This window comes from Salmo salar, chromosome ssa23 (genome assembly GCF_905237065.1).
Source record: "Salmo salar chromosome ssa23, Ssal_v3.1, whole genome shotgun sequence".
NCBI lineage: Eukaryota > Metazoa > Chordata > Actinopteri > Salmoniformes > Salmonidae > Salmo > Salmo salar.
In genome coordinates, this window is record NC_059464.1 from 38,118,302 (window position 1) to 38,139,424 (window position 21,123).

At 40.6% G+C, this 21,123-nt stretch overlaps 1 protein-coding gene across 1 annotated transcript in view; it reads right to left on the reverse strand.

The window, feature by feature from the left end:
• Positions 1-250: 250 nt before the first annotated feature.
• The window catches only part of grm8b (glutamate receptor, metabotropic 8b), a 224,807-nt gene continuing 203,934 nt past the window's right edge, over positions 251-21,123 (reverse strand). Inside the window, exons 8-11 of the mRNA XM_014170001.2 lie at positions 15,848-15,987; positions 14,582-15,517; positions 1,656-1,902; positions 251-799 (exon numbers count right to left, since the gene is read on the reverse strand). Coding sequence (XP_014025476.1) covers positions 750-799; positions 1,656-1,902; positions 14,582-15,517; positions 15,848-15,987 — 1,373 coding nt within the window. The 3' untranslated portion in view covers positions 251-749. The remainder of the gene's footprint in view (positions 800-1,655; positions 1,903-14,581; positions 15,518-15,847; positions 15,988-21,123) is intronic.

Here is a 21,123-nt window from a genome sequence, read left to right on the forward strand (position 1 = left end):
TTTGATCCACGCCCTACCTTTTTTTAAGGTATCTGTAACCAACAGATGCATATCTGTATTCCCAGTTATGTGAAATCCATAGATTAGGGTTTAAATTGACTGATTTCCTTATATGAACTAAAATCTTTGAAATTGTTGCATGTTGCGTTTATAGTTTTTTTCAGTATTGTTTTTTTTACCTCATATACACATCCAACAATGCTAAACATTTCCAAAACATTCCTTTATTATAAATAAAGTATTTGTATAAAAATGTGCATGCTTAAACCATGTCATTAACAGATTTTACAACTCAAGGCTACGATTTAGTTAGCCGATACAGACAGACTCATCTTGTAATGCAGGTCAGACGACATGAGACAAGAATTTGAAATCTTCACAACCACAAAATACGTACAATTAGAATAACAACTAACAAGGTTGATCCCAACAATGTATTTTTAAATTATCTTTTAAATTAGGTTTCGTTTTCCTCTTCTGTTCACCATCCTCTTTTCGTTAAGTCTCTTGGATGGTTTGTTTACTGACCATATATATTTTTTGTCTGCTTCTAACAGGCCCATTAGGTCTGTCTGTGAACATGAAAGAGCAGACATATTTATTTTGGCTGCCACCCTCTCAGACATCATTTTGACTCTGATCAATATCAATGTCTCATGCTTGTTTGAAGGCCCTGTCATGTGTGAATCTGACACATCCAAGTCTGCATGTGGAATTCCTCAGTAATCCTCTATTCAGAGCTTCTCTCTTCAAATGGCATGGTTGGTGTAGCTGACATACGTTGTTTTGGATGATGGCACTGTAAAGACAAACAATAGAGATGTTAGTTTCCTAGAGTGTAGTGATTCCCTCTGTACTAATTGTATGGCTTGCATTCCTTCCCTCAATGCATTACCCCATAACCGAACAGTCTTGATGGGAATGTTGAGGCTACCATGGCTTTCTACCGGCGACCTAAACTAGTACAGTTGGCTATGTGAGATTATTAATCACTCACAATGAAGTTGAATTTTCCAGATGTATTAATGTATTAATTGGAGAAGTTGCCATACATAGGAAAAAAGCAACAAAGTTTTAGAGATCAACCTGTGCAGTCAGCACAATCGTGATAAGTAAACAACTGGATGCTTGCTTGCTTGTATGAAACTTCTGCAGACGGGCTCAGAAAGGCCCAGAAAGGTTAAAGTCTAAATCTGAGCGATGAACAGTTCTGCCTAATCAGTTCTCAGGTGTCTTTCTAACTATCGTAGATGAGAAAATACAAAATAATTTCAACAAGCTGATTTCAACAACGATATCTCAGATACTGCAGCTATAGCTGAGGAACTGCGCTTGACTTTACTGTGTGTAGAAATTCCAAAGCCTGTTGCCAAGCCTGTGCTTGTAACTAACATAAGCTACACAAAAATACAATTATTGGTAAAAAAAAAAAAAAAATGGGGGTGGTTGTATAATACAGTGGTTCCCAAACTGTGGGGTGACACCAACAAGAGAGGTGTGACATATTTGTGTCATGAAAAGTGCTTGTGCCCATAGAAAGAGACAGGAGAGGCGCGGGATGTTCACCAATGCTGGAAGGCAGGCCTGTGTGAAAAAGTTTGGAACTCCTGGTATAATATGTTAAGAAGGGGATCAGATCACGTTTTTATACTCACTGCTGGTGTCCATGCCCTCGCAGAGTTCGGTCTTCACCTCTCCGTTGGGTCGCTCGGAGGTTAGCTGGGACAGCTTGCTGGTCATGGTGGCGACAGTGACAATGGCCTTGAAGCTGCGCTTGCGCTTGGGGACGTTCTGCTCTGGGTGGAAGATGATGATGTAGACCTTGGGCATGTAGAGCAGTCCCAGGGAGACGGAGGCGCTCAGGCTGAGGGAGACGGTCAGCGTGGCTGTCTGGATGTACATCTGACGAGAGACGGGGAGAGAGACGGGGGAGAGAGAGAGAGAGAGAGAGAGAGAGAGAGAGAGAGAGAGAGAGAGAGAGAGAGAGATATGTATCAGTCAATGAGTCTGAGGTGCTTCAAAGAGAGTCCTTGGAGGGGAACCTTTGTGATCCCTGACGCAACATCTTGTATCAATCCAATCATATTGCATCACATTTTAGATTTGATTTGGCATGGTACAGAGTGCATGCACTTTACTCCTACTTACATGTACAAATTACCTTGACTAACCTGTACCCCCGCACATTGACTCGGTACCGGTACCCCCTGTATATAGCCTCAGTATGAATACTGTTCATTGACTACAGCTCAGTGTTCAACACCATAGTGCCCACAAAGCTCATCACTAAGCTAAGGACCCTGGGACTAAACACCTCCCTCTGCAAATGGATCCTGGACTTCCTGACGGGCCGCCCCCAGGTGGTAAGGGTAGGCAACAACACATCTGCCACGCTGATCCTCAACGTGGAGGCCCTTCAGGGGTGCGTGCTTAGTCTCGTCCTGTACTCCCTGTTCACCCACGACTGTGTGGCCAAGCATGACTCCAACACCATTATTAAGTTTGCTGACAGCACAAAGGTGGTTGGCCTGATCACCGACAACGATGACACAGCCTATAGGGAGGTGGTCAGAGACGTGGCAGTGTGGTGCCAGAACAACAACCTCTCCCTCAACGTGAACAAGACAAAGGAGATGATTGTGAGGACTACAGGAAAAGGAGGGCCGAACACGTCCCCATTCACATTGACTGGGCTGTAGTGGAGCGGGTCAAGAGTTTCAAGCTCCTTGGTGTCCACATCACCAACAAACGATCATGGTCTAAACACACCAAGACAGATGTGAAGAAGGCACGACAACACCTTTTCCCCCTTAGGAGACTGAAATAATTCGGAGCGCCAAGTCTAGGTCAAAAAGGCTCCTTAACAGCTTCTACCCCAAGTTATAAGACTGCTGAACAATTTATCAAATGGCCACCCGGACTATTTGCATTGACCCTCCCTTTGTCTTTATACTGCTGTTACACACTGTTTATTATCTATGCATAGTCACTTTACCCCTACCTACATGTACAAATTACCGCGACTGACTTGCACCCCCGCACGTTGACTTGTACCGGTACCTCCTGTATACAGCCTCATTATTGTTATTTTACTATGTTACTTTTTTACCATAGTTTATTTAGAAAATATTTTCTTAACTCTATTGTCTTAAAACTGCATTGTTAATTAAGGGCTTGTAAGTAAGCATTTCACGATAAGATCCACACCTGTTGTATTCGGCGCATGTGATGAAATTTGATGTGATTTGATTTGTATTTGTATTGCGGCAGGTGCTCTTTCCTCAGAAGACTTATTGTCAGTTTAATAGTGAGGTCTATTGAACGTACTGGGTTCAAACTCAAACCAACCGTATACAACCAAGTTGCTGTTCACTTGTTATGCACAGCGTGTTCACTTGGAACGTTCAACTCACGGTACACTATTACACTATTCAGGTTTCTTATAACCACTTAAAACAAACTCATCTAACCACTGACAACCCAGGTGAAGTACCCCAACCTCATGCACACACATCCAGTCTTCTCCCACCTGCTAAGCGGAACCAGGCATTACAAACTCATGTTTCCTTGACTTCTTTCCAATGTCACAGTAGCACAGTGCCTGTCAAGAACCGCTGACGTGAACATGCCTGCACCAAACAATCCTACTAAGAGACCACCTGAGTAGTCATAGCAACAGGCTTTAGAAACATCAACACAACTAATGGCCCTCTCATTGAGCGGTAAACCGAGAGTGAGAATTCTCAGAGGGCGTTTGCTCAGCCATATCTGTACAGTTAGAGTGTGGTAGGGAAATGAAAAGGAACTGGCAGATGGCACATCTCCCTTGAGTCTAAACATCTCCACAGAGGAAGCCATTCCATCACACATCAAGCTATTATTAGGAAAATGTCTAGTAGACATCTAAGCATAAAGCCATTTAGAGGGCCTTTAGACAAACATCTAGGAATTATTTATATAGTGACAAAAAAGCTTATATTACTCAATGTTGGCCATAGATTCCAAGGTTAACCATAATGCAGCACAAACATGAAGCCATTTCTTAACCACTTATAAAGGTGATAATATTACCTGTTGCCAGCTGCCAGTACTCATTTGGGTGCCGGTACTGTTTAAATTTAAGGTGCAATACTTTTGATACAATACTTTTGAGCTAATATTCTATAAAGAGGAGCAGGACCTCAAGCAGTAGAAACACTGAGGTGCCGGTACTGAGCTCCGGTGAGTGCCTGCCCAAGTTAAGCACTGTCTGTGGCTCAAACCCCTTATCATTCCTTAAGGTTATCTTAACTGAATCTTTTGGCTACAGAGTGTTTTCCAGTGAGTCACCAGTCGGAGCTGGTGGCAAGTCCTAGTTTGAACCAGTTCAACAGCCTCTTCAGATCTATAATAAGACTAATGGGGTGGGCTTCAAAAGGCAAGAGCTGAGAAACGATCACCTTCGCTTTTAGGTCAGCTAGGAATCTGGGGCATGAAGCTCAGTGACATTTACCACCAGAGACTGGTGATGTGGCCATGGCAGAGAGAGAGCCTGGCAGAGAGAGAGCCTGGCGATGTGGTAATGGCAGAGAGAGAGCCTGACGATGTGGTAATGGCAGAGAGAGAAGAAAATGACTACTACATTTACATTTCAGGCATTTAGCAGACACTCTTATCCAGAGCAACTTACAGTAGTGAATGCATACATTTCATGCATTTTTTTGTACTGGCCCCCCGTGGGAATCGAACCCACAACCCTGGCGTTGCACACACCATGCTGGCGTTGCAAACACCATGCTCTACCAACTGAGTCACAGGGAAGCACATCATGGTCATAAGCACACTGTTTGGAATGGTAGTGGTGGGAAATGGGGAGGAGTCAACTGAAGGTACCGGTAGGTATGGGTATACTGAACATAGGTATGAGGATGAGATTTATTTTTGTCATAATGTCATTAAACTGGACATCAGTCTTCTGCTATAAAAAACAACAACATTATGATGTTGTATCACAGTCTATCATACACTGAAAAAAATGATGGGCTAAAAACCACCCATTTTGGGTTATTTGGTAACCCAGTGCTGGTTAAATAGTGGACAGAACACACACTGGGTTGTTTTGACCCAGACAGTTGTGTTGTGTGAATAACCAAACATGTTGGGTTAATGGGATGACCTAAACATGGGTTAATTTAACCATCAGTTGTTGTTTTTTTCACCAGCAGTTCGGTCTTTTTTAATGTAATCCATAGGTTATTTTTCAGATGGCGTGGCCTATTACGGGTGTGGCTTTCATATAGTTATTTTTGGCCACTCATGGAAGTAAATGTAATTCCTGTTCATCATGTTAAGTTTGTACACAGCAATTGTACATTTTCCTATAATATTTTTGCAGCATTTTTTTGGTGTGTAGTCTATAGTCTGTCTATTTTAAATCCAGTTTTTCAAACCATTTCTACATTAAACCATCTTTACTTCACTCCATGTCAATACCTGAATTACCATATCTGACTTTTCTTTTTTGTGACCAACGTTTTTGTATTTTTTTGTTTGTATGTATGTGTTGGGATTTACAGATTGGTTATTTGTGTGTGTTGGGGTTTAGCTGAAATGATTCTTTACAGAGTCAAGTACAGTATTTGTCCCAAACCTCAATTGTTCCTTGACTAGCGCCATTCATTCTCACTGTAGATAATTTGAATGTTCTAACTTTTATTATCCATTGGCGAATTGGGAGAGAGTGGGGTGATTGCCATCTAAGAGCCAACATATTGTTGTGCGGCGGTGTTGCCTGCCAGTAGTAATCGTCTTGGATTGAGATTCAAGGAGCCATCATTACGTAACATACCTGATGCAACACATTGAATATTTACATTCAAGAACTTCGAAATTAATTTGATAACTTTTTCCTAGAAGCATTTAACTGCAGGGCACTCCCACATCATATGAAGGAATGTGCCTGCCTGATTTAGGGGACACAGTGAACAGTTGGGACCAATTTCATCGTAAAACTTTTCTTTGGTGTTAAATAAAGTCTGTAAACATATTCTGTTCCAGGTAAAGGGTTGTTCAAATTCACTTAGACCTGTGGACCATACTTTTTTTAATGGATAACTCAGAATGAGCTTATCAAAAGTGTATATATTATAGAGATCAGGCCTTTCGGGAGCCCAGATAATTTAATGTGTATGTGTCTTTCAAATCTTGGAATGTTCTCAAACCATTACTGTCCATGATATCGGCAAGTGTATGGATTCCACATTTGTACCATTGGGGGGGATGCAAAAGGCTGCCCTCCAGATCGCAAGGCATTGCTAGTGCCTGGAAATATATTTAAAAGTTTGGTTCGGATAGTCCTTTAAATCAAATCAAATTTGTCACATGCGCCGAATACAACAAGTGTAGACCTTACCATGAAGTGCTTACTTACAAGCCCTTAACCAACAGTGCAGTTCAAGAAGAGTTAAGAAAATATTTACCAAATAAACTAAATTAAAAATGTATTTTTATAAAAAGTAACACAATAACATAACAATAACGAGGCTATATACAGGGCATACCGGTATCAAGAGTGTGCAGGGGTACAAGTTAGTTGACGTAATTTGTACATGTATGTAGGGGTGAAGTGACTATGCATAGATAATAAAGAGTGAATAGCAGCATTGTACAAAAAAATGGAGGTGGGGGGTGTCAATTTAAATATTCCGATGGCCATTTACATTTTACATACATTTACATTTTAGTCATTTAGCAGACGCTCTTATCCAGAGCGACTTACAATAGTGAATGCATACATTTCTTTTTTTTTCTTCTTCTCCGTACTGGTCCCCTGTGGGAATCGAACCCACAACCCTGGCGTTGCAAACACCATGCTCTACCAACTGAGCCACACGGGGCCGTGTGGCCAGTTGATTAATTGTTCAGCAGGCTTATGGCTTGGGGGTAGAAGCTGTTAAGGAGCCTTTTGGTCCTAGACTTGGCGCTCCGGTACCGCTTGCCGTGCGGTAGCAGAGAAAACAGTCTATGACTTGGGTAACTGGAGTCTCTGACAATTTTAAGGGCTTTCCTCTGACACTGCCTATTATATACTGTAGGTCCTGGATGGCAGGAAGCTTGGCCCCAGTGATGTACTGGGCCCTACGCACTACCCTCTGTAGTGACTTACGGTCAGATGCCAAGCAGTTGCCATACCAGGCGGTGATGCAACCGGTCAGGATGCTCTCGATGGTGCAGCTGTAGAACGTTTTGAGGATCTGGGAACCCATGCCAAATCTTCAAATCAAACTTTATTTGTCACATGCGCCAAATACAACAAGTGTTGACCTTACCGTGAAATGCTTACTTACAAGCCCTTATTAACCAACAGTGCAGTTCAAGAAGAGTTAAGAAAATATTTACCAAATAAACTAAAGGAAAAAATAATTAAAAGTAACATAACAACATAACAATAACGAGGCTATACACAGGAGGTACCGGTACCGAGTCAGTGTGCGGGGGTACAGGTTAGAGGTAATTTGTACATGTAGTAAGGGGTGAAGGGACTATGCATAGATTATAAACAGTGAGTAGCAGCAGTGTACAAAACAAAACAAATGGAGGGGGGGGTCAATGTAATAGTTAATTTGGTTAATTATTCAGCAACTGGGATATTAGTGCATCTACTGATGTCGGATTGAATTGATTTGAGTGTTCTGTTAACATTTCTGGCAATGGTTTTATTTGTGGAAGGAAATATATCTATTCCCAAATATTTCAAATGGGAAACTATTAGGATGGAGCCCTCCATCGTGGTCTTGAGAGGTATTAGGTAGGGCATATTTGGCTCCAGTCAAAATGTTGTTAAATCATTCTGAATTAATTCAATTCCGTTTCTAATTGTTGACAGAAAGTATGTTTTTTTGTAAGGAAATATTGAAGCGCCATCTTGTGGCTCTTTAAGGAGATTCTGATATAGAGGATGTAGCTGGCAGTAATAAGCATGATGATCAGATAGGTTCATATGCTGAATTTCTATTTTCTTGATTAAATCAAATAAAGGAGTATACAAGAGTAGTAGCTAAGAGTACGATTCTGGAGAATGTTTTGTGCTGGTTTAAATAGAAAGTGTACTCTTTTGCTTTAGGGCTATGAGCTCACCGGGCATCAATGAGGTTATAATCAGAGAGTATATGTTGGAGAACCTTGGTTGCCTGTAGATTGTAGATGGTCTTATTAGATTTGTCCCTAGAATGGCATTCATGTCTGTCCCAATAACCAGTTGGAATTCAGTTAATTCCAACAACATGCTGTTCAGAGAATCTACAAACTTAAGATGATATGAATTTGGAGCAGGCACATTAATAAAGGCCATTTTCTTTCCATTATGGATACATTTAAGGAAAGTGATTCTGCCTTCTTGGTCTTCGCCTTTACCAAGGATGGGGATTTTGAGTTTCTTATGTATCATTATGATTACACCCTTAGTTTCGTTTGGGGATGATGAAAAAGCAGATAGTCTGTTCAAATAGTTCTCTGTTTTATGCTCTGTTTTATGTGCGTCCTTTTGGAGCAGGTGTGTTTTCTTAGAGCATATCTGACCTTTTCTATAGAAAGCTTGACCGACTTTCAGTATTCTGCCAAGCAGGTCTGTGATGTGATATGATATGTGTAAGCTATCACAAATATATCAGCTGTTTTGCTCTTTTCACTCCTATCAACTTATTTTTGTAGCTTTTTCTAAAGTCTCTGAAAGTGGCGATTAGCTTTGGTCCACTGCATATCCCGTTCTCATACGCCTTGAACTTGTCGAAAGAAAGTCAATAAGAAACAACTTGGCTATTGCCTCCATCCATAGCTATCATTTAAGCACCAGTTTTATATTCCCTGAAAAGAGAGGTTGCCCTGGGTCACATGGGGGGGTGAAACGCGGGGTGAAACTTTACTTTCAGCAAATGTGCTCTTTCTCACAGGTTCCAGGACAAAATGCAAGGCAAACTAATACCAAACATGACAGCTTTTGATTAACTAATCATATTTTGGCATTGCTATACTTTATAGGGCTTTGAAGAGTTTCCCAGCATAATGTAAATTCATACCAAAGACTCGATGTCTCTCTGCCTGGCGCTCAGATGGATTGGGGTTAAGCCCTTGTGACAGACTAGTGTCCTGTCCAGGTGGTGTACTTGTACCTCAAGCTGCCTCACACTACAGATTATATAACAGAGGACTATCCTATACTGAATCATACAGTGCATGGAGATAAAGCCTAGTAGGTTACTGCATGAAACTATGAAAGCCAAAGACGAGTAGGCTAATGGATTTATGGGGAGTGGATAACCTAATTAGTCCATGTCTGCCATGAACCTAAACAGGCTTTTAGAAATGTAATCTCTTCACACTGGTGACATTTATAACAACTTACTTATGATAGGAACCCAAGTCATGATGTTATGGAAATTCGGATGAGGAAACAAAGTAACTGAGAATAACCGTCTGGATCATGCTTATGAAATGGTTTATGGACATATATTAGGCTTAGTCATACACACGATAAATGCAATGCACCCCTTACAACATGTGAATATTGACATTGAAGCGACAGCATAAGCTCAAAACATCAACGTTTTCTGTAGCCTCTTCACTCCGGGAGACCTGTACATTGGATTGGTCTCCCGACGCTGAAGGCGACATCCCGTATCCACAAAAACATATTTACTAGCCCTCTGGTTGACCTATTTCACAGACACTTTTCCCGTCACCAAGGGCAAATCTATAATCCAGAATGCTTTACCAGTCATTTCAGGGTATTTTAATCTGAGGGATAAACAACCAATAGGGTGCAACCATAAAAACATTAGTGGGTGCAACCATGACACCTAGTAGAAGGTGGGCAATCTCAGCCATGGAATGTGCACTCGCCCAACACAAGGGTATTACCTTTGTGATGAGAGTTGAAGTGACAAGCGTCTGTTTCTAAAAGGACAAGAGCTGGGGCATTTATCCAGCTTGATCTGATCAATGGGAAAGACTGTTAATCAGTGGAGTTATGGTCATGTGCTATATAAGCATTATTTTCTATTTTTTCCAGGGACACCAATCATACTGGTGTTCTCTATGGACATTTAACCATGTGTGTCAGTAAATCACAATTGGAATAGGACTTATCTGTTGTGACTGCTGGAGAACAATAGGGCATCTCTTTTTATTTAACCTTTATTTAACTAGGCAAGTCAGTTAGGAACAAATTCTTATTTACAATGACGGCCTACCCCGGCCAAACCCAGACGATGTTGGGCCAATTGTGCCAATTATTATTACGCAAGATCCTGTTAACCTGCTGTGACTGTTTCCGTTTATCCTCTCATTGCAGTTACTGCTCTGTCTCTGGCATCTGTCTCCTGTTCCATATCTCACCACCCAACTACCTTGCTCTGGATTTTACTCACCACCACTACCTTGGATTCCCCTCAGGACCTGTTTACCCTGTTCTACTCAGTCAACTCCAACCTCAGTCTACACATCTGTTTTTTCTGTAACTCATCCGAGCTACCCCGGATCTGCACTCCATATCTCTCTGTGCATATTTTGGTTCATTCATCACTGTTTCCTCATCTGAGTCTGCTCTTGGGTTCCCCTGTGTCGTTCCGCTTAACAGATTTTGTGATCCTATAGGTTTATGCACTGTATCATTCATTCTATTAGCATATGTTTACACTAGGTCCTGTAGAAGTGGGATTGGTGCATCTATTCCTAAAGAAGGGGTGACAGAAAAGTCAATACCTTTAGCCACGGCTGTTGCTTACTTCAGAGCTAAGCAGACACAACATATTACATATCAAATAATACAAAAAAGAATAATAAAAGATCAAGGTGTTGGTAATGTTTCTCACAGCCTCTAAACAACCCAGCCGCTGTAAACAACCCAGTCTCTGTAAATAACAGGGTAGGCACAATTCCATGTATCTTGTATATTTTTTATGTATATATTACTAGCTCAATTTGATTGAATACATGAATATGTTACTTGTGTTATAAGGTCCTTTGATAGACTACATTCATATGTTACTTGTGGAATAAGGTTCTTTGCAAATCTGAGTCTGTGATTCACAAAACTACTAGTTCAACCATTCTGTATTATAAAAGCAGAATGTTTTACAGAGCCCAAATCATGTTTCAACCATTCTGTATTATACTAGCAGAATGTTTTACAGAGCCCAAATCATGTTTCAACCATTCTGTATTATAAAAGCAGAATGTTCTACAGAGCCCAAATCATGTTTCAACCATTCTGTATTATACTAGCAGAATGTTTTACAGAGCCCAAATCATGTTTCAACCATTCTGTATTATAAAAGCAGAATGTTCTACAGAGCCCAAATCATGTTTCAACCATTCTGTATTATACTAGCAGAATGTTTTACAGAGCCCAAATCATGTTTCAACCATTCTGTATTATAAAAGCAGAATGTTTTACAGAGCCCAAATCATGTTTCAACCATTCTGTAGTATACTAGCAGAATGTTTTACCAAGCCCAAATCATGTTTCAACCATTCTGTATTATAAAAGCAGAATGTTTTACATAGCCCAAATCATGTTTCAACCATTCTGTATTATAAAAGCAGAATGTTTTACAGAGCCCAAATCATGTTTCAACCATTCTGCATTATACTAGCAGAATGTTTTACAGAGCCCAAATCATGTTTCAACCATTCTGCATTATACTAGCAGAATGTTTTACAGAGCCCAAATCATGTTTCAACCATTCTGTATTATAAAAGCAGAATGTTTTACAGAGCCCAAATCATGTTTCAACCATTCTGTAGTATACTAGCAGAATGTTTTACAAAGCCCAAATCATGTTTCAACCATTCTGTATTATAAAAGCAGAATGTTTTACAGAGCCCAAATCATGTTTCAACCATTCTGTATTATACTAGCAGAATGTTTTACAGAGCCCAAATCATGTTTCAACCATTCTGCATTATACTAGCAGAATGTTTTACAGAGCCCAAATCATGTTTCAACCATTAAAGGTTTAGAAGACGAGCTGTCCTTGAACTAATACTTTATTAGATAGAGAATGCAATCTTTATTATCTTATTAAAGATTAATATGGCTCTCACCTGCATTGCCAGAAACTCCCCTCTTCTTACCACTTTGCCCAGAAAGACACACTGAGAAACTGATGACCAAGAGTCACCTGCAATTCTTCAATTTCAGGCAGTGCTCAAAACCTTGTCACTAACAGTGTCATGTCCAGTTACTTGAATTGGTTGTGTGACATGATGGTCAATAGGGTCCTTCTCTCCCTGACAAAAGTGAGCATATCTCATCAATATCTCAATACTCTTAAACTCATGTGGGTTTTTCGGAAGACAACAGAATACCACAGGCACCATAGGCACTTTGGTCTACTACTGTACCTCGCTCCCTACAGACTGCAACAGGCTCGAGTAATAAAGATACAAAATAATGAGGTATAATCACCATCTGGGAAAACAGTTATGGGTACACTTAAGAGACTTCAAAAATAATAACTAGTTTTTATTATTTATTTGGTCCCCAGTAAGTTGCTCCCATGGGGTAGTCTATAATAAGCTTAACATTGAAAAGTAATGATTCTAAACCATTTGTTTTCTTACTTGAAATTGGAACAGCATTACATTAATTTATTAGGACTGTGTATGGCTTGGCTAGTTAAGACCTTCTATAATGCAACTATAGTTTGAAATATTTGTGACCTAAGTAAGCCAATATTCAGCTTTGAAAGGCCTGGCTACATCTGCTGCTACTCAAAGCCTGGGTGAAATGTTCCAAATGTTCCACTGTTTTAATGTGGATCCATAAAGAGGTCTACGCTGAATGCATTGGAGGCTATATAAAAACAACCAAATATGCTACATTACTGTCATGGTTTCTGTGTTGATCATTAGTAACGCCTTAATTGTTGCAGACCAACTATTGTTTCAAGACATCCAAAAAACTGTAACGATGTGACAGAACTTCATAAGAAACTCACAAGAGTTTCCTGAACTCACAAGAAAACTGTTCTAATGAGATCTGGCCCAAAAATAGTGGGGAAGAAAACAAAGTCTTTCTTCACTCAGCTCCTCAATTTAAAAGACTGACGCAGCTTTCAGTAGAAAACTTCAATGGAAAAATCCCTCTTTGAAATCATCCATCTAGCAACCTATATCCAGCAACCTATCTACGGTAACCTTTCAAATCATCCATCTAGCAGTCTATCTACGGTAACCTTTCAAATCATCCATCTAGCAGTCTATCTACGGTAACCTTTGAAATCATCCATCTAGCAGTCTATCTACGGTAACCTTTCAAATCATCCATCTAGCAGTCTATCTACGGTAACCTTTGAAATCATCCATCTAGCAGTCTATCTACGGTAACCTTTCAAATCATCCATCTAGCAGTCTATCTATGGTAACCTTTGAAATCATATGAAATTGTCCAGTTTGCTGTAGAATTTGGACCAATTGAAAGTATTGCCATGGGATTTGCTAGGTCATGATGTGTGGCATGACGCTGACTGACAATGTGCATTGTAGGCCTAATCCTATAGATGGGTTAGCTGACAACGTCACGAAAATGATGAGTGCGCTTTAATGGGGCTGAAGTCCGTGTGTTGTTTGATTCTGGATGGCCAGACAGCTAGCAACAATGACAAGCTGCTGCCATGTGGGGAATCATAGGTGGCTCGTTTCAATTAGTTTTATCTTGTTCTTGATACCATGTCTTGTTTTGAGGTGTTTTGGCTGATGTCACATCTATGCTAATATGACAAAAATTCGAAGTAGTTTACCAACAACTGTAATGATGTACTTGAGAGACAACAAGTGGTCATTATGCAAATGTTTCTATGTTTTCAATAAACATTGGAGAGAAAATATAGTTTACATGTTGTCAACTATGTAAGCCAACCCTGTCTGTTTTGCCCCCTAGTTCCGCATACGTCAGTTTTGTTGCTAAACAACCAACTCATCTATGGAATGAAAAAATAGGCAATATGAAGATTGAGGGAGACGTTCCTCAGCTAATTTACAGATACCATTCTTCCCAAGTGTGACTGATAGCCGACGCACCTCCCCGGAAATCATATGCAGCGTTCTAATTGTAAAAATAGTCCAGAACAACCATATCATTAGCAATTTAATTCCACATGTCATTACATGAGCAACATTCAGTGCAGAGAATGTTAGTGAGGGTAGTTAATTAAATTGAGTGGCTAGTAAACTCTAGGGGTCAAAATAATTACTGACCTTAAGTGAGAACACGACACAGACTACAGACTCTTTCCATTTTCTACCAACTCTTATCACCAAAGAGCCTCTGAGATTCACAGCATATTAGCCAATTCCACACAATAGATTACTCACAATTACACTGTAGACCTCTCAAATTCAAATCTGGACCTTGAAGCCAGTTCCACTGCTTTTCTCATCCTTCCCCTCTAATCTTTGGACTGATTTAGACCTGGGACACCAAGTGGGTGCAATTCATTATCAGGTAGAACAGAAAACCAGCAGGCTCTGGACATCGTAGGGTAAGATTTGAATACCCCCAATGTAGGTGTATCATATACAAATATGATCAAAACAGACTCACCCTTTCTGCCGACTGTGCCGTCCCAAAGAAGATGGGTATAAATGCTAACCAAATAATGCAGGTAGTGTACATAGTAAATCCAATAGGCTTGGCCTCGTTGAAGGTCTCTGGCACTCCCCTGGTCTTGATGGCATAAACAGTACATGTGACCATCAACAGGATACTGTATCCAAGCGAGCAGATGAGCGAGAGGTCTGAGATGTCACACTTGAGCACCCCGCGGGCGTTCTCAGGGTCCTGCGTGCGCTGCTCACCATAGTCCACTACCGTGTGCGGCGGGTCGGCGGCGAACCACACAAACACGCCCATTAACTGAACTGAGATCAGGCTGAAGGTTATGACCAGCTGGGAGGCCGGGGAGATGAACCGCGGTGGCGTCACAGCCTTCTTGCCCTGCTCGAAGATGCGGTGGATGCGGTTGGTTTTGGTAAGCAGAGCTGCGTAGCTGAAGCACATCCCCAGGCCTAGGAAAATGCGCCTAAAGGAGCAAACGGCAACGTCAGGGGCTGCGATCATGGGGAAGGTGATAGCATAGCACAGGAAGATACCTGTGAGCAAAACATAGCTCATCTCTCGGCCTGATGCTCGGACAATGGGCGTGTCGTGGTAACGCACAAAGGTGACAATGACGAAGGTGGTAGCCAGAATGCCCAGGATAGAGATAAAGACTGGCAACACTGCCCATGGTGAGTGCCACTCCAGCTTGATGATGGGGATAGGTTGGCACCCTGTGCGGTTCTGGTCAGGGCGTTGCTCATACGGGCACAGCTCACACATGAACTCACTGGCCTGGAAGTGGTAGCCCTCACAGCGCTCGCAGTGCCAGCAACATGGTACTCCCTTCACCACCTTCTTTCTCTCACCCATCTTGCAGGGCAGGCTGCACACAGAGGCGGGCACAGAGGTGTCTCCACTGGTCCACTGCATGGCATCCATCTGAGGGGGGCAGAATATGACATTGATCTTAAAAATGAGCAGGAACTAAAAGAAGATGACTCAATAACATGGACTTAATTTATCAACATCATCATTGTTGTCATCATCATCCTCATTAAATTAAGTCAAATCTCTCTCTTTCAATATTGGCAAATTAGTTAAATGGATTGTATATGACAGTTTTTTTAGAGATATTGGAGAAAATGTGTCCCCATGGAAGTAAATGTTATTTTTAACAACATTCTTAAGACTTGGATACAATAACATTAGGCAGAGACAAAGCAGTGACGTAACATTGAAGGAAAGTGGAGTAACGGCAATCATCCTTACATTTAGGTATAGCTGGTCGGTCCAGTGGCCAATGACCTTGTACTCTGCCGTTGATCTGTTGTTGATCTGGTACTGAAAGATGTCGTAGCGCCCTGGAGCATCGCCATTCTCATTAAATGTGACAGGAGTCCCAGCACTTCCTGTAAAACAGGAAGCCCACTGCAGTCAAAATTCAGTTTTTCCTGTGTTTTGTATCATATTGTACAATAGGTGATGAAACTAACACTGATAAAGTGTGAAGAAATGTGATCAGTGTTATTTCCTGATAGATGCTGGTTGAAAATACAATATACACAAGACCTATTCAGCAGTTTTGCATGGGCGGTAGTTTCGGCTTGTCTGATGACATCACCAGACCGTAAATTGGTTAATAGACCAATAACAAAGAGAGTTCCAAATCTCTCTGCCAATAACAGCTAGTTTTAAGTTTTCCCCTACCCACTCAGACCACTCCCAGACAGTCTGCTTGAGAAATATTGTTTTTGCCAAAAAAAAAATCTATATTAATGGGAAACTATTACAGTAAGGTAAGTTAATTGTTACTAAGAAATTATTTGATATTGATATAAAATCGGCTGCATTGGGCCTATTAACATTACTGAAAAATGTACATACATTTAGAGAAAATATGACTGAAACAATGAACTTGGCTGTTTGTGTTATTACAACATAACATAGCTTGAGTGTTTACAAGTTGCTAAATCCTCTGCTTAATTTCTTTACCCATGGTTCTGGTATTTAAATAGAAAAAAAGATGGAGAATGCATTGCCATTGTTATAGTCAAGGCTCTCTCGAGATTGTTTTTCAGTGTACCTGTCACAGATACAGCCAAGAAAAATGGTTTAGCCGTCACTATTGACTACAATCTACACTGCCAAAGTTCCAAATTCCTTTCAGGTAGCTATCTTGTCTCCCAGATGACCTGCCTACAGTAACACTGCTCATGTACCACCTCGTGTCCTTAAAACTCGTAAAATCCAACACAGTCGGGAAGGAAGTGGAGAGCATTATTAAAAATATACATCTCAAGAGAACCATGTATTATTACATTTTCTGCAGAGAAGTTGAGAGGATTGGGCCTGAAGTATCAGATAAAGAGATGTGACTCTCCAAAACACCACCCACAACCACATTATGTTTTCTGTGTCTGTCAGTGATAAATTAATCCATTGACACACTTTCCCACTGTGGGCACCTATCACCCTCTTGCCTTTGTGCGGCGGCTTGGCAGAGAGCTGCAAATTAAACAGGAAGAATAGGTATGATTGTTTGGACATACACAGCACATCTATCTGAATCTCACTGCAATACACACAAGTCTTAATTAGGCACAGGAGGAAATCCTCCAGTCTGAAGATATCCCCCTGTATTTTGGTGCCCTTTCAAGGTGGCACATAATTTAAAATAAAATAAATGTTATGATAAAGATCACTGGATGAGATTCGTACATTTTCATTTGTATTTTAATGACTAATGAAGGTTAGAAAATGCATGAGGGATTGGCGGCATACAAACATTCGCAATAACCAAGAATCCACGGTGATACAGTATGTTACTGAAATACTCACAGTACAATTTTATAGACATACAGTGCCTTCAGAAAGTATTCACACCCCTTGACTTTTCCCAAAATTGTTGATGTTACAAGGTAGGATTAAAGATTGATTTAATTGTAATTTTTTGTCAACGATCTACACAAAATACTCAAAGTAATGTCAAAATGGAAGAAAAATTCTAACATTTTGGAAAATAAATTCTGACATATGTAAAACATTTTAGAAAAAGAAAACACTTATATAGCTTGATTAGATAAGTATTCAACCCCCTGAGTCAATATATGTTAGAATCATTGTTGGCAGAGATTACAGCTTTGCGTCTTTCTGGGTAAGTCTCTATGAGCTTTGCATGCCTGGATTGTACAATATTTGCACATTATTCTTTTAAAAATTCTTCAAGCTCTGTCCAGTTGGTTTTGATCATTACTAGACAGTAATTTTCAAGTCTTGCTATAGATTTTCAAGCAGATTTCATTCGAATTGTAACTAGGCCACTCAGGAACATTGTAAGCAAACTGTTTTAGGTTTTTGTCTTGCTGAAAGCACAGGAGGTTGGTCGCACCTTATTGGAGAGGATGGGCTCGTGGCCATGGCTGGAGAGGAATAGGTAGAATGGTATCAAATACATAAATCACATGGTTTGATGCCATTCCATTCGCTCTGTTCCAGCCATTACTATTAGCTGTCCTCCCCTTAGAAGCCTCTAATAGCTGAAAGGTGAATTTGTCTACCAGTGTCTGTTAAAAAGGAGACTGAACCAGGTTTTCCTCTAAGATTTTGCCTGTGCTTAGCTCTATTCTGTTTCTTTTTATCCCAAAAAAACTCCCTATGATGAAAAGCATACCCATAACATGATGCAGCCACCACCATGCGTGAAAATATGAAAGGGAGATACCTAGTCAGTTGTCCAACTGAATGTATTCAACTGACATGTGTCTTCTGCATTTATCCCAACCCCTTTAAATTAGAGAGGTGCGGGGGGGCTGCCTTAATCGACATCCACATCTTTGGCTCCCGGGGAACAGGGGGTTAACTGCTATGCTCAGGGGCAGAACGACCAATTTTTACCTTGTCAGCTCAGGGATTCGATACAGCAACCTTCTGGTTACTGGCCCAACACTCTAATCACTAAGCTACCTGCCGCCCCAAGAGTGGTACTTAGTGATATGTTTTGCTCGATTTGCCCCAAACATAACGGTTTGTATTGGACATCCCTGAGCGGTTTCCTTCCTCTCCGGCAACTGAGTTAGGAAGGACACCTGTATCTATGCGAGTCATTGGAAAACCTCCCTGGTCTTTGTGGATGAATCTGTGTTTGAAATTCACTGCTAGACTGAGGACCTTAAAAATAATTGTATGTGTGGGGTACAGAGATGATGTAGTCATTCAAAAATCATGTTATACACTATTATTGCACACAGAGTGAGTCCATGCAATTTATTATGTGACTTGCAAAAAAAAATCCTGAACTTATTTAGGATCGCTATAACAAAAAGGTTGAATACTTATTGACTCAAGACATTTCAGCTTTTCATTTTTTATTAATTTGGAAAAATGTCTTTAAACATAATTCCACTTTGACATTATGGGATATTGTGTGTAGGTCAGTGACACAAAATCTAAATTGAATCCATTTTAAATTCAGGCAGTAACACAACAAAATGTGGAAAAAGTCAATGGGTGTGAATGCTTTCTGAAGCCACTGTATACCTATTCATCAACTGACTGATAAGCCAGCAACAATTAGCTTGCTTTGCGTATCAATGCATCTGACATGATATACTGTCATATCTGTAGTTCATCTATACTTTTGTCACATAGGTTCAAGTGATGCTACAGAATGGAACCACCTAGACTTAAACGGTGACGGGCCAGTCTGACAATACCTCTGCTCTGACTCGGTCAAAAACAACAACATTAATGCTCATTCTTAACCGTTCTGCACTCCAATCAGCCCTTTGATTGTAACAAACGTGACTACATTTGTTTTATACTGCGACTCTGTGGCTCTTTACATAGATGATTAGATGGTTGGGCAATGCGTTGATTGAACCAATCACAGACATAATCACGGGTTGACCCACTCTCAAGCTTCCAATTACCCACGCAGCCTACAAAGTAGATTCCTTTAGAAACAGAATCCAGAGCAACGACATATTGTAATGAAAGAGCAGACACCCTCAGTAATTTATGATTACTGAGTGGGCGCAGGTTTTGATTATATCCAAGTCCTACCTTCTTCAACATGAATAAATGCATGGCAAATCGCATCTGCAAAGCGATGAATCATCATACCATCCTCGGGATCCAGAGCCCCCCCAGCAAAATCATGTTGATATGAAGTAAAAAATATTCCCCGAATATTTCTCGATAATGATGATGGTGCGGGGCTCTGGTATGAATGAATGATAAGATTGGAAATCAGCCCCAGTTACATGGTGACAACAGAGACACGGCAGAATGACAGCTTTCAACAGAATGTCAGACACTTGAAAGGTTTTCATGGGGCCAGATTAGTGCTCTCACATGGGATGCTCTCAAATCAAATCAAATCTATTTGTCACATGCGTCGAATACAACAGGTGTAATCCTTACCGTGAAATGCTTACTTACAAGCCCTTAACGATCCATTGTGACAGGCTGACCTGACCCTTGACATATGCAAAAAGCCCCTCCAAAACACAAATCTGTGTTCCAAGCAGTGGCATGAGAATGATGTGGATGATAGTGGATGATAGTGGATGATAGTGGATGACAGTGGATGATAGTGGATGATAGTGGATGACAGTGGATGACAGTGGATGATGTGGATGACAGTAAATGACAGTGGATGATATGGATTATAGTGGATGACAGTTGATGACAGTGGATGACAGTAAATGACAGTGGATGATAGTGGATGACAGTGGATGATAGTGGATGACGTGGATGACAGTAAATGACAGTGGATGATATGGATTATAGTGGATGACAGTAGATGACAGTGGATGACAGTGGATGATAGTGGATGACAGTGGATGATAGTGGATGACAGTGGATGATAGTGGATTATAGTGAATGACAGTGGATGACAGTGGATGACAGTGGACGATAGTGGATGAAAGTGGATGATATGGATGACAAAAGAGTGAAGAATCCGCACATTGCTCTAATGCTGACAAATTGTTTGTTTATTGGTAATGTTACATTTTTTGGTATCAATGTAGTGTCTTTGCATTTGGTATGGATGCAAATGAGCGCACCTCTCTTTTAGTGAGTTACTGTAAAAACTAAAACAAGCCATTGCATTAATCTCAAGGTAGATCTACTGGCATTTCATTCATCTCAAAGTAGGTCTACTGGCGTTTCATTAATCTCAAAGTAGATCTACTGGCGTTTCATTATTCTCAAAGTAGATCTACTGGCGTTTCATTAATCTCAAAGTAGATCTACTGGCATTTCATTCATCTCAAAGTAGATCTACTGGCGTTTCATTAATTACAGGCCACATACAAGGGTTTTACGTTCAAGATCAACCTGGGTATGGACCTTGAATTCAGCAGCTTATCACCAATGCTCCTTTCTGCCTCAAGGAATCTCAATCCAGAAGGCCAAAAGCTTTACTTTATGCCTTAGGCTAGAAGCAACAGGAAGGAGAGCTTTTGTAAAAGGCATGCATTGACAGATGACATTGAACTGTAGGTGGCTCGAGGATCTGTAAAAAAAAAAGGTGCAGTAAT